General features: G+C 34.6%; 1 protein-coding gene across 1 annotated transcript; it reads left to right on the top strand.

The window, feature by feature from the left end:
- The first annotated feature begins 1690 nt into the window (after window positions 1-1690).
- LOC134753819 (acyl-coenzyme A thioesterase 13-like) lies at window positions 1691-3448 on the top strand. The gene is made up of 3 exons (XM_063689762.1): window positions 1691-1872; window positions 2403-2590; window positions 3263-3448. Exons 1-3 carry the CDS (start codon window positions 1786-1788, stop codon window positions 3417-3419), a joined length of 432 nt encoding a protein of 143 aa, XP_063545832.1. The 5' UTR covers window positions 1691-1785; the 3' UTR covers window positions 3420-3448.
- Window positions 3449-13442: the final 9994 nt, after the last annotated feature.

Below are 13442 nucleotides of genomic sequence, written 5' to 3'. Positions count from 1 at the left end.
CAACTGTCTAGCTATCACGGTTCATGAGATACAGCCTGGTGACAGACAGACGGACAGCGAAGTATTAGTAATAGGGTACCGTCTTAACCCCTTTGGGTACGGAACCCTAATAAAAAAGACATTAATGATCATTGATGAATGTTCCTTTTATTAATATTGTTGGTCACAAAACTCAACTTTTTATTTCAGATTTCCAAAGGACGAGGAATAGGGGATATTACTGCAATGTTCTGCCACCAGAGTGCAGCACTAGCTTTTTTAGTGCACCGTATCGTAACTTATTCATACTGTACCTTTAACAGGTTTTTGACAAGTTTTTAGGGGACCTACCGGAAAACTCGAATCCGAAATTTCGTTATCTAGCTGCCTCTTTATCGCTCGAATACGCAAGAGTGACAGAGATGTTAAATAACGAAAGTTCGATTTTCTTGTTTTGCGATAGACCCTCAGATTGTGATAGTGGCGCCACCTACGCCGAGTTTCGCGTAATATTCCCTATTATTAAATAAAAAAAAATATATTACACGAACGTTTTTTTTTTCATTTCCTATTTGGTACAGTCAGCTGCAGAGAAAAGGTACCCCACGTCCATACTAATTTACAGAACTTTGTATGCAGGGGGGGTGCCTTTTCTCTGCAGCTGAGTGTACATGACTAGAAACTATACTTAGTCTTTTAGCATTAGAAAAAACGGTAAACCATTTCCACGTGTCTTTTTATTGACAAGTTTTTTTATAAATATAGCAATATTTTACTTATGAAAGCAAAAGTATGTAAATGATCGTATATTATATTTGTTGTGACTTATTTTCAAAGTGTTTTTCGATAAAACGACACGTTAAGATCGCTCGCCTTCTTTCTAATGATAAAAAAACGAGAGGTATAGTTAGACGGTTCTGAGTGGTAGACTGCAAATGAGATAAAAGCTATATTAGGTACATGCATTAATCCTCATATCAGGCGGCTCTTTGATTCCAAGGATTGCATAATTTTTATACTTTTTAATGATTTTTAGAATATGAAAATTATAAAAAGTATAAAAGTTATGCAATCCTTGTATTCCACGCATTTCATTTCATTTCAACGAGCCGCCTGCTACAAATTTCTTGAAATTGCCGCGTTTTTTCAGGTTCAACTTTCATTAGCCAGACTATTATCAATTTGCCAATTTCGTGATTATTCTTTTACACGGCACATAAACTTATGCATAATTTATCGATATAAAAAGTCGACACAGTCACATCCCTAGCAAATTATCAAACTTATGACACCGTACGTAAATAAGAAATAACAAGCATATATGCATCTCTTTTCGGCACATTATCTAATTCGTAAGGAAGTAAAGTACGGGTATACATATTTGCGAAGCATTTTTGCCCGACTTCTATGCTTTAGTCATTATTCTGAGGGACGACAAAAATAAAAAATGACAATTATGACATTGACAATTATGAAATTGTAATAAGAATAGTAGTTTTGTTACAAAAATTCGTATTTCAATGTGGGCTAACGCGTATGAATCCGCCGCTAGGGGCGCTAGTGTAGATGGTGGTCTTTTCCATAGTTCGAAATGTCAAATGTCACTTGTCACTTCAATGACTGACAGCTGTTCTTTAGTCTTTTGGACCACCATCAACAGAGGCGCCAACTGGTGAGCAAAAAAACGTACTCTGATGACACTGACATCCGTGTGTACTCATGTACTGTGTTTATTTTAGATTTAAGAATAGTTGCACAGTTTATCAGATGAGACGATGAAAGAAGTTTTTAAAATAATTAATCACTATGAGTGGTAATAAGGCTGTACAAGTTGCAGAGCTCTTTACGAAAGTAATCGCTTCTACAAAGTGCTTTGATCACAACCTTCGCAAGGTATTTCTGTTATGTTTATGTAATTTTTTATCTGGTTATGTATTTAACTTCAATGGCCTTTTTCTTTGAATAGAATTAAAATCCAACTGCCATGCAAAAATGTTAGGTGAGCCTGATTTGCCATATACCATAATAAACGATAGTGCAAACGGACGGCTGGGCTCGTAAATCTCGTAATACTGTCACTTACAATAAAGAGTACAATAAATACAATAAACAATAAAGAGTTTTACTACTTCTACTTACACGGGGGCCGGGGCCAAAGATTGCAACAGTGAAATAAAAAGGCATCATAGTTCCTTGTTATAAGGTCAATGTGGAGAAGACCGTCCAAGTACAAGCTCTTTCGTTTATATAAATACTCCACTTACAGAAAGGCCGGTAGAGTAGAAGGATTGAAGCTCTGCCTTTCTGAGTGTGTCTGAGCGATACGTATACAAATACGAGAGTTCTGGCCCTATGACAGTCTTCCCTGCAATAAATATTATATGCCGATTTTCCCTACATTGACCTTAGTTGTAACATTTCAGGTTAAAGTGATATCATGCAGCAACGGCAGGCTCCTCACGGGTTTCCAAGTGGGAGCGGAGCACCTGAACCAGCGCGGCACTCTGCACGGCGGATTCATCGCCCATCTTGTTGACGCCATATCCACTTATGCCCTCACGGCCAATGACACTGTGGATACCAGGGGAGTGTCCATTGATCTTAGTGTCTCGTGAGTATTTCAATTGCTATGATAACTAGTATCTATTAATCTTTCATTGAGAACAGTTGGCACCATAGTTATTCCAAACTAGAGAGAGTAAACCGTTTACTCCGTTTACTATAGGGAATATTCTCGAGATAACATTCCCCATACAAAATGGAGAACATTCTTGAGAACACCACAACTCTATTCCAAACCCTCCTCATCTTACTGCTTTCCTGGTTGCAACCTAAAAGAGCTTGAACCATTTGGCATTCCTTTCTAGTCATTTGATTTCAAACCATAATTTTATTATTATTGTAGAGATACATTTTAAGTATGATGGCAAGTATGTTGCCGCTATGGACTTAAGTGTTAATTCCAAGAATTGGCTTAAAAGCGAATTTTTCATACGTGACTGCCATTTCATCTTCAAACTAGAGAATACACACTGGTAATTTTATTTACGGAGATTGTACACTTCCAAATCCGGAGGTTTTAACTTTTTAATTTAAGAGCTGATCCATACATTGAAAAGTTTAAACTAAATTTTAATATGGAATGGCATTTATCTTATTCTTGATTCAGTTACAATAATGGGATATTTCCTACATATTTACTGTAATTGAGAACAGAATCAAGTTGATAAGAATGCAAAATGGTTACAACTTACGTGCAATGTATTTAATTTTTTCTTTTCAGATATTACACTGCAGCGAAAGAAGGAGATGAAATAGAAGTAGAAGCAGTAACAAAGAAGTTGGGTAAGAAGATTGCGTTCTTAGAAGTAGAAGTACGGAACAAAGCCACTAATAAAATATTAGCTTCAGGTAGACATACCAAATATATAGGTGTATGACTTGTAAATAAAGGTTATGTAGATATTTAGCTGCTTAGTTTCATTGTAGACCTATAAGTACGGCCATTAACACAGATAGACAGACATGGCTAAACTACGGAACCCCAAAAAAAGGACAAGAATTAATAATTAATTATATTTTACTTATTTTCATGACAAAAAAAAAACAACACTTACATTGACACAAAACACGAAAGGTCACGACCTTCAAACATCCTCAAAAGTTAATAAAATGATTCTAGTTAGTTAGGATAAAAATGAAAAAAATGTCAAAGGTAAGTTATCCAATAGTTTGGATGTTAGTCACATGATGATCAAAATAAAACTCAAACATGTCATTCATTATATTTATTGAACAGTTAAATTGAACAGCAAATACACAAACACCTAATACTTACTATAGATAGATCTTACACATTAAATAGTATGCTGGTAAGTTAATATAGATGTAGATAAAAATAGTTAAATCTAACCAAAGACATAAACAAATTCCCTGTCCCCATTTTTATTTTACTAATACAGTCATAGTCGTTTTCCCTAGTGAAATATTTGTCATACCATTCTTACTGATGCAGGTGAACTATCGTAAGTAGGTACAGTCAGCAACTCAGCACCAAGTAAATAGTGACGGCAAAGTGGTCAAATGTATCGTAACACACCATTGTTATCGTAGAAATAGGATGTGTTTATTAGTTACTGACGGTACCACTACGACCACCTCGTCCCATACTATACAACACATTTTTTTTTGGACCTAATGGATTTATTGTCATCCTCACGGCGGATTCAAACGTATTAAATACTTATGGTAGGCATAAATGTACTCACATACTTAGTCATCTAAAATTTAAATAGTAATTTTTCATACCATTAATAATTACTGTCCGCGCGCGAATTCCGTGCACGGATGAGGAATGTTAGGAATGTTGGGCGTCATGACCGAGTGGTGTGATTTTGTCGATATTACGTTATCGATAATATGCAACTTGTACTGCCGCCGCGCGCAAGTTAAATAATTATGAAAAAAAATTAACTACTTATTATGTTTTTGATAAAATAAAAATAAATACACTTTAATAAATTCTATATAATTTGTATAATGAATTGAAAATAAATGTAGACAAATACATTAAAACTAGAATACGTATTAAAAATAACTTATTATTATTGTAGCTACAAGCAAAAAGACTCGATAAACTTGCATTGTTATCGTTGCCAACACAGTGCGGGGTGTGATGCGACGTACGGGCGCGACGCACACCCTCCCACTTCCTCGACCTCCGAATGCACGGAATTGGCGCGCGGACAGTATGTAAAATGAAATAGGAGTGTAAAGGGCTTCTTAGTGTAAATCACTAACAAAACAGAAATGTAGTTTTAAGTAGATAGGTCCTACTGCTTGGGTTTCAAACCCCCTAAAATTTAATTATGATTGATATTTCGTAATTCCTACTCTACGAAATTGATCCCTTCAATTGTTGGTAGTCTCATAACACTGGACAGGCATTGCTATAGGTATACGAATGCGTTAAATTACCACCCTCCTCATCGCACTACAACATTTGCGTTATTCCCAGATGGAACCGCCCACTTGTTACCACTGGCAACAGTCAAGATTGTTTTCTCAATGCTTACCATACGTAAAAGATGGGATATTAAATTGCCAGTAACTACCCCTAAAATAAATTGAATGTACAATTCTAATATAATAACCTGTCGACGTATTAAAGCAAAAAAAAAACCCACTCCTTCATAAAGATACCTACATAACATAGCTTTTTTTTAAAATATTGAACATTAAAAATACATAATTGGGTGGTAATTACTGAGAATTAGGTATATTTCATTGTATGGGATTTTTTGTTTCTGGGGGCCTACCGCGAACCACGTTCGACGTATTGCCTCCGTGTCACACTTAAGTACGAATTTACAAGTGCGACAGAGAGGCAATACGTCGAACGTGGTTCGCGGTAGGCCCACTGTTGTTCCCAGTGGAAGAGAAAAAAAATCGAACTGTTACCGGTTTTAAGGAGTAACTTTGTTGGTAACCGGTGGGAATAACCCGAATATTTCCATCCTATAATACAAATAGGTCATCCCATATGAAATCAACAAATCGGAATTAAAAAGTGCTGCGTGAACTTCGATTTTAATAAAAAAAATGAGGATTTTCACAACTCTTTTTCTGATAGAAGATATTATTCTGCGAGAATTAAATTTATTTTCCCCTCACTAGCTCGGAAAGCCGTCTTTTATCCTTTAAAACAAGCGGGGAAAAACGCGTTTTATCCACTAGAGGGGAAAGTAATTTGACCTTGGATGGAGCGTGTTTAAGTAGCTTGACAGATAACAAAAGGTAAAACGCTCATGATAATGGTTCGTTCGATATTAATTATCATTAAATAAATGGTTTGAGAATCTAATAAAAAATACCAAATTTAGCTTTATTTAATGATTTTAAGTCATAAACCTTAAAATTCCATAAGAAACGTTTGTTTTTTTATAATGATGTTAAATATAATTCTGAACGCACAAGTTGAGTCGATGCAATTTCAAAACGCATCGTTGACATCTCATACATCAGAAATGTCAACATTGTCAACAAATTTTTAACTTAAAACCTTTTCTCACCGACTCGCGTAAAAATACACAACTTCCAGAGTTTTCTGTTATAATATCGTAAAGAAATGAGTGATTCCAGTGATGAAGATGATCTAAACGTCTGTGGATGTTGCACTTTCCTCGCTATAGTGAGGTGAAAAGTTTTGTGTTACACACGGGCGCAAATGTATTTTACTTCTCGTGTGTTGAAACACTCGCGGGTAAAATACAACTTTGCACCCTTGTATAACAAATAACTATTAACAATAGAATAAGGGCAAGTACTTGCCCCCTTATTCATAAAACTTTACGGCCCTGATTTAGTTAAATTATGTTTTATCCCTTTCTTACAAATACATAAGTCAATTTAACAGATAAAGACAAACGATTCATAGCTAATTCAGGACAGTAACGCGTTTATGAATAACGCCATAATATTTAGGAAAAAAGTAACCCTTGATGTGCAATAGGGTTGCCACAGAAAATGTTGATGATGATGAAAATGTCTTATTCTTAATGTTTAAAAAATCGCAAAAATTTAACGGAAGCGTGAACATTTTAGATGGCCACCATTTAGTTTCTAGTTGGTTTAGCTAACTTTTGTCATACAATATAAAATGCCCATTTCATACTTAATCAAATAAAGAATCATTTATTTTGTAACCTATCAAAACCAAAAGTTAGAGTGAATTATGTGTAAACAGGAATTTGACCCATTTTTTTTCCTTCGGCCAGTGCTCGGAAACAAAAAGATAAAAAAATGGTGGTGGCTCATCTTTCCTGACACCATGAAAACTAGTTCTAAACTTTTTTATTCGAATTAAAAATCACACGGCACACCACACCCCATTTGCTAATTTCATATGGAATGGCCCAAATTCCAATAAATGTTATTTTATGATATAACACTATTAAATTCTAGAATAGGTTCCTAATATACAATTCGTTTATTTCTTCTGAAAAATTCCATTAGATGCGCTCACACTTGCCTCCCGGGAATGGGGGATATGGGAGTAATACATACATTGGAATCGATGATATCCTTGCAGTTTTTAAGACCTGAACATTGTACCTAATAAAAAAAATCGAGTACATCCATTTTTTCCACATTTCAAGTATTCGACAATTGATTTTCCAATTTTTTTCCTTGTTGATCGATAGCTAATACAATAGGTACAGCAAGGTCAAGTAATTAAATTTCTGTGCCATTCCGTACCTTGTCATAGTGACAATACTTAGTAAGAGATTCCTAATGACTCGTACATTCTTTGACTGTATTTATAGAAGATCTACAAAGTCTTCGGCTTGGACTATCCCTAGTCGTCAAGTCGCTACCGCTACCACCTAATATAGTATTAACCATATTACATAGAATCTTAGATGAAAAGAAAAATGTTACCAAATAAACAAAAATGTAGGTCCATTAAATATTTCTTAACAAATAGACTGATACGTATAATAGGTAAAGTAGAAAAGGTAGTGTAATATTTTAGTGGATGCTATTTTTTGCCGCATTTCTGCTAACATTTTGCCATAGACAAGTAACATGTAATACAATATCTATCACAACACTTAGATTTAGAAAATGTATAATATTACACCTACGATTGAAGGAAGCACAACAACAACATTTATTAAACACTTATTAAAGTCGAGAGACATTACGAGAAAAATGGATGTATTTTTATTAGGATTGTACTCAACTACGTACATACAAGAGGGACACCTCTAAGGTTAACTAAGAAATTTTTAAAAATCGTGCTAGACATGGATTTTATTTAATAACTGTGATAACCAGCATCCAAACGTAGGCGTTCCGTCATATCGTGACTACTTTGAAAAAAACTCGTATCTTCTGTCAATCATAAGAAATATGTGATAACTATGTATGGGTATGTATAATTACTTTCCATCATAATTTCACGGAAACGTATGGACGTGTCTTGTCTTGCTCGGTACAAAAAGTACTGAGGTTGACTGAAGTAGCATGACAAATAGGAACGTTTCCTAGAAAATACGATGGAAATAGTAGATACATAGTTAACCAAGGGATGAAAGGCACTCATTTCTGCAGAGGCACTAGGCTGAAAGGATGCCTTTCACCCGAGTTAAACACTCAACTTTTCATTTCGTATAAGTACGAGGAAAGTAAACTACATGTGTTTTTTTTTTAAACATGACAAAGTAAATTTTTTTATATCACTTCTTGAGGGTACTTTCAATTAACCAGTTAGGTAAAAGTATCGTTATTTATGGAATGGGGAGTTAAATATCAGAATGGAAATTGTATAACAAATCCAAACCAAATTTCAAGTTATTATAGTAAAAAAATATAGGTACTACGAAAGTAAAATGCTCTAGTGCAGAAACGTATCACTTTCTGCACACCTTTTAGAACAACAATGACCCTCTTTCAGAGCATGAAAAATGAAAACATTTATGCATTACATCAGACTGTACTGCGTTTCAATTTTGAGTAGCACGAGATTTTTTCAAAGTATTGACGCTGTTTTTAAAGTACTGACGCTATGTTTTTTTATTGTCATAACTGCTGTATACTTTAATAGTACTTACTTAATTATTAAAACATTTTTGTGCCATATCCTATAATTCATCAGCATTTGTCTAACATAATAGTCATTTAAGGCCGTTTGTACGAATATGTACTAAATGAGAACAGATATTTCTCGCGGGAAAAAGGGCAAATATTGTTGTTTTTTTTAAGCGTCAGCGTATCGTCTGATTTTGACTGCCTAAACTAGAAGCAATGCTACTTATTGATGAATTTAACAATAGAGTAACTTGACTGTACTGTTGTTAGAAATAAGCTTTCGGGTACCTACTTCCAGAATTTCCCGCAGACGAATTTGGTCGCATTGACCTTACCTAATTCTAATTCTAGATAAATGGTTGTACATGCAATACACATTATGTAGTGATAACTAACGATGTAATGACAAATTTATAATTTCTTATAATATAAACTCGTAATAACAGATGATCATAAAGAAAGAAAGAAAGAAAATACATTTATTTAACGCCACAACAGATTACATATATGAAAAAAAGGAAACATACAGACAAAAAACATTGGACGCTAAAATAGGACCCCACTCAGCATAATGCCGCGGTAATCCGCGGCGCTGGTTTTCAGTGGGGACCTGACTTAAAACTATGAGTTGGTGGCGACACATACGCCAACGACACTAACAAAAAACACAGACAAAAAAAGTAAGTAAGTAACCACCACAAACAAAAAAAAATCTATACAAACTAAACAACAAAAGAGAAAAAATAAAAACAATAATGAAATATAAAATGCACAATGAATTAAGTATATATAAAAAAATAAAAAAGGTAAAATTTATTAATTTTAAACTTAGTGCGGACATAGGACGGACGTACCTAAGTATCTACATATATAATAAACATGAATGTTAGTAAGGGTATCGATGGCTATACCTACCCTACATACATGTAAAGATTACCTAGGTACCTACACAAGATGTGACAAGATCCTCCGGGTTATAGAAATAATTCTGCCTAGTTGAGAATTTGGCTCTCGGTGGCGGTCTATTACACATCAAAGAGAGAAGTTATGACAAATAACTCTTAACCTGAAAGATTTTATATATGTATATACATAGTCAGTGCCAGACATATGTTTTGATTTTATAGGTGCTTTATTTCTTAGATACTGTAGTTGCTTCAGTATCTAAGAAATAAAGCACCAACAAACATCAACAAGACGCGTTTCACATTTTTAAATGTAGGTAAGCTTTAATTTTATTGTTTAATTAACAAACCTTTTTACTTACTATTTCTCAAACCCTTACTGGAAAAAAAAACATTTACATGACAAGATGTTTGTGATACGTGCACGACTGTGGCGCCGCCTGAAATAGATATACAGCCGTAGAGGCTATATTGGTGTTAGACAGTTGACGTACAGTCAGATGCAGAGAGAGGTGAGCAGTCCATGCATGGACTGATTGTTATGCATTATGTGAAATGTATAGGCGCAGCAAGTTCTTATTTTGCACTTTTAGTATTTCCACCAGTTTCCACTACGCACTTCGTAACAAACCAACGACAACATTTGGTCTCGACTCGACTTTATGTCGCAACTTGATATAAAGCGAGATTTTATTTTTTGTTTGGTAACCACTTTAGAGAGCAATTTTGTGGTCATTCCGTGTTGCCATTTTTTTATGCAAATATATATTACAATAATATGTTAATATTGTTGTATTATAATCATCATCTTATTCCTAATACACTTTTGTTAAAGCTGGATATTACTTATAAGACCATTCATTTAAAGAAGACTTATCTATAAATGACTGGATTACACATATTTTATCGAAAAATAATATGTTAAAAAGCAAATAAAAAGTACTTTCTTGCCTAGACAACAAAACTTAAAGATAATTATTTGTACCTATTGTTTTGACTGTAGTTAACTTAAATAAGTGAAAACTGGTAGGTAACATTTTATATTTTTTTATATTTATGAATAAGTAATTAAATCCGAGTCATCCTCATGCACAAAACAATAGTAATGTAACGTACGTGTGAAGCGTGTGGCAACGAACGTTAGGATTAGCTGCACTCACGTTTACCACAGGCTATTGTCAGTTCAGTACGGCGCAAGCGATGTCAATGTGAAAACAAATCCGTTTAAAATTACAAAAATGCCGTATTGCTCTTTTATGGAGTGGAAAAACAAAAGCCGGACAAGAAATATCACACATGGAGGGATTTCATATCATCACTAAGTATTATTTTATTAATATTTCAATATTTTCTACTTTTTGGTTTGTCGCCAGGATTTTTTGATTGTTTAATACAAAAATGTAATAATTTTGATATATATTTAGCGTAAAATTAAAGAACGTTCTCGAATAAAACTTAGGCCCTCTGTTGCAGATAGAGTTGTGCCGTTCCCGGTAACATTACCCATTTTGTATAGAGAATGTTACCGAGCGAGAAATTTCCCCATACAAAATGGGGAATGTTGCCGGGAATGGCACAACTCTAGTTGCAGAGTACCTAGATGGAACTACATATCTTCATAAATAAAAATCGTAGATGCAATTTCGACATAATTTCCTTTACTGTAAAGTTCAAATTATTTTAATGGGCGAGGGCTCATAATCTCTTTCGAAATAAGAAAATATGGCCAATGACCCCTTTAGATAGAGTTGTGTTTGTAGTAGAGTGCGTGTTGGCGACATAGGCACAGAATAAGTAATAGTATAGGTTTCCATACTAATCCAGGCTAAGGGCGCGCTCTTTCTTTATTCCGTGTCCTCATGTGTTACCAAGACCACGAAACACACATTTAACGAGATATAAGTATAGATTTATAAAATAACCTGTAAATATTAGCATTGCATAGCATATTACAGATAAAGACTAGATTACTTACCCGCTAACATGGAAAGCAATTTTAAATAGGTAAGTACATAAAAATAAAATGACCTCCGTCTCGACTCCGACCACGCTATCCCATAGCAGCATCATAATTGACATACTCTGGACATGGAAATGCAGCGAATTAGCGGCGACAAACCGTGGCACCGCCACCGTAGCACAGAATAAGTAATAGTACTACCGTCTACCGTACACAAAAGAAACTTCCTACAAAACCGAAGTTTGACAGCGATTCAGGGACGAATCATGCTGTCCCTTTTTTATGTATGATACTATCTCTTTCGGCTATTTAGGGTTGTCAAAATGTATTTTGGGGCCGAGAAACAAGTTAAACACTACTCCAATAGATGGCGCTTTTATCAAAGAAATCAATAAATATTTATTGAAAATTAATCAATAAAATTGCAATAACGTGGCGCGCCTGATCACACTGAGAACACTGTAGTTGTAGCGTCACTACGAGAACACAATTTCTTCAAAAATGTTCTCTTATTGTGATGATGAATTGTTTTGATTTCTTATGGTGGGTACGCGTGAATATATAGTATATCACTATTTAGAGTATTTCGTTGTTTTGAATTCTAGTATCACTGCAAACACTGTCCGTGGCTATTCACAACAAGATTAACTATTTTTTGTAACTTAAAATGTCAAACGAGCCGTGTATTTATTTATTAGCGCCCGGTGAACCTGTTCAACCACTTTCGTTGACGTACGTGACGTCACTCCAATTTGGGGTATATTTTACAAAAAAAAAAAATTAACGGTATTGTAACTTGGTATGTTTTGAAAATTATTTTTTATCTAATTTTAAAAAACTGTCTGAAATGTAATGATGTGACATATTTTTAAATTACACACGATAGGTTTCTGAACAAAATATTTTTTTCCATACAAAAAACATGTCATAACATAACTCCGGTCAATTTTTTTTGGTGCTATGGGTCAGCAGTATGCAAGTCCCCTAAAGATCAACCGTACCGATTTATACTTTTAACACCATTTTACTGAATTTCGGGGTGTACTGCAAGGACTATCAGTTTTGCCCCCCTGACCGTAGTAAACGTCATAGGTATGTCGTTTAAGGTGGCGCTGCCTCACTTTGTCGCTGCCGAATTGCTGCGACTTGACGTACACGGACTCTAGAATCGTTTCAGACTCTTATAATAAGAGGGTTAACCAATAACCACTATAATTAGCAACTGTCACAAGAAAATGGTAAAGTTAGTACTGTTAGCGCCACTTGCACCATCCCACTAACCCGGGGTTAACCGGTTAAACCGTTAATCTAGTGTCAAATTGCACTAGCGACCGTGGTAACTAATTAACCGGTTTAGTTAATGCTGCCAGTGGCGCTTAGTAGTTACAAAACCGTTAGGTGTATATTACTAGTGACAGGTAAATAAAATCAGTAATCAAAATCTATGTGAGTTGTTGTTTACAAGACAAATTATATGACTGCAAAATAAATTATATTCAATTACCTACCTCAGTATTAAAATCCTTGGCAAACGTAAGCCAGGATAGCAGGACTTGTAGCAAAAAAATCTGGTAATATCAGGGCCGCATTTTATAGTTTCAAGTAACTAATAGGAGTATGGGTTGGTTTATTCATTTATTTTAGTAACCTTGAAGGTATTTTTTAGAGTATATTATTTTACAAATGTGGACTACTGATTATTATTAGTTTTTTTTTTACATTGTGTACAAGTATGACAAGAGCGTAACCGATAAAAGTAATTTGGTTAGAAAAGCTTTGTAAGTACCTAATTTGAATGCAAAGTTCAAAAAACCGGCAATGTTAAAATACTGCACTGTCTCAATCCTAGCCTTTATTTGCTATTGTGGCTCTCAGCTTACGGCCGCTTAGCTTTTGAGGCAGTAATTACCAAAAATGTGCTTTAGGCATAGGCGTGTCTAATTTACTAGTTTTACTCGTATCGGTCACGCTCGTTAACTTGATTTTTATTTGTCATATGTAGATAG

The sequence above is a fragment of the Cydia strobilella genome, chromosome Z (genome assembly GCF_947568885.1).
Source record: "Cydia strobilella chromosome Z, ilCydStro3.1, whole genome shotgun sequence".
In the NCBI taxonomy this organism is placed as follows: domain Eukaryota; kingdom Metazoa; phylum Arthropoda; class Insecta; order Lepidoptera; family Tortricidae; genus Cydia; species Cydia strobilella.
Note: the sequence above shows the minus strand (reverse complement) of the source record. Positions and strands in the feature narration are given on the sequence as shown.

Coding starts and splice junctions, on each gene's coding strand:
- LOC134753819 (XM_063689762.1), top strand. CDS start 1,786: ATGAGTGGTAATAAGGCTGTACAAGTTGCAGAGCTCTTTACGAAAGTA. Junction 1,873..2,402: donor TTGATCACAACCTTCGCAAG/GTATTTCTGTTA, acceptor GTAACATTTCAG/GTTAAAGTGATATCATGCAG. Junction 2,591..3,262: donor TCCATTGATCTTAGTGTCTC/GTGAGTATTTCA, acceptor TTTTCTTTTCAG/ATATTACACTGCAGCGAAAG.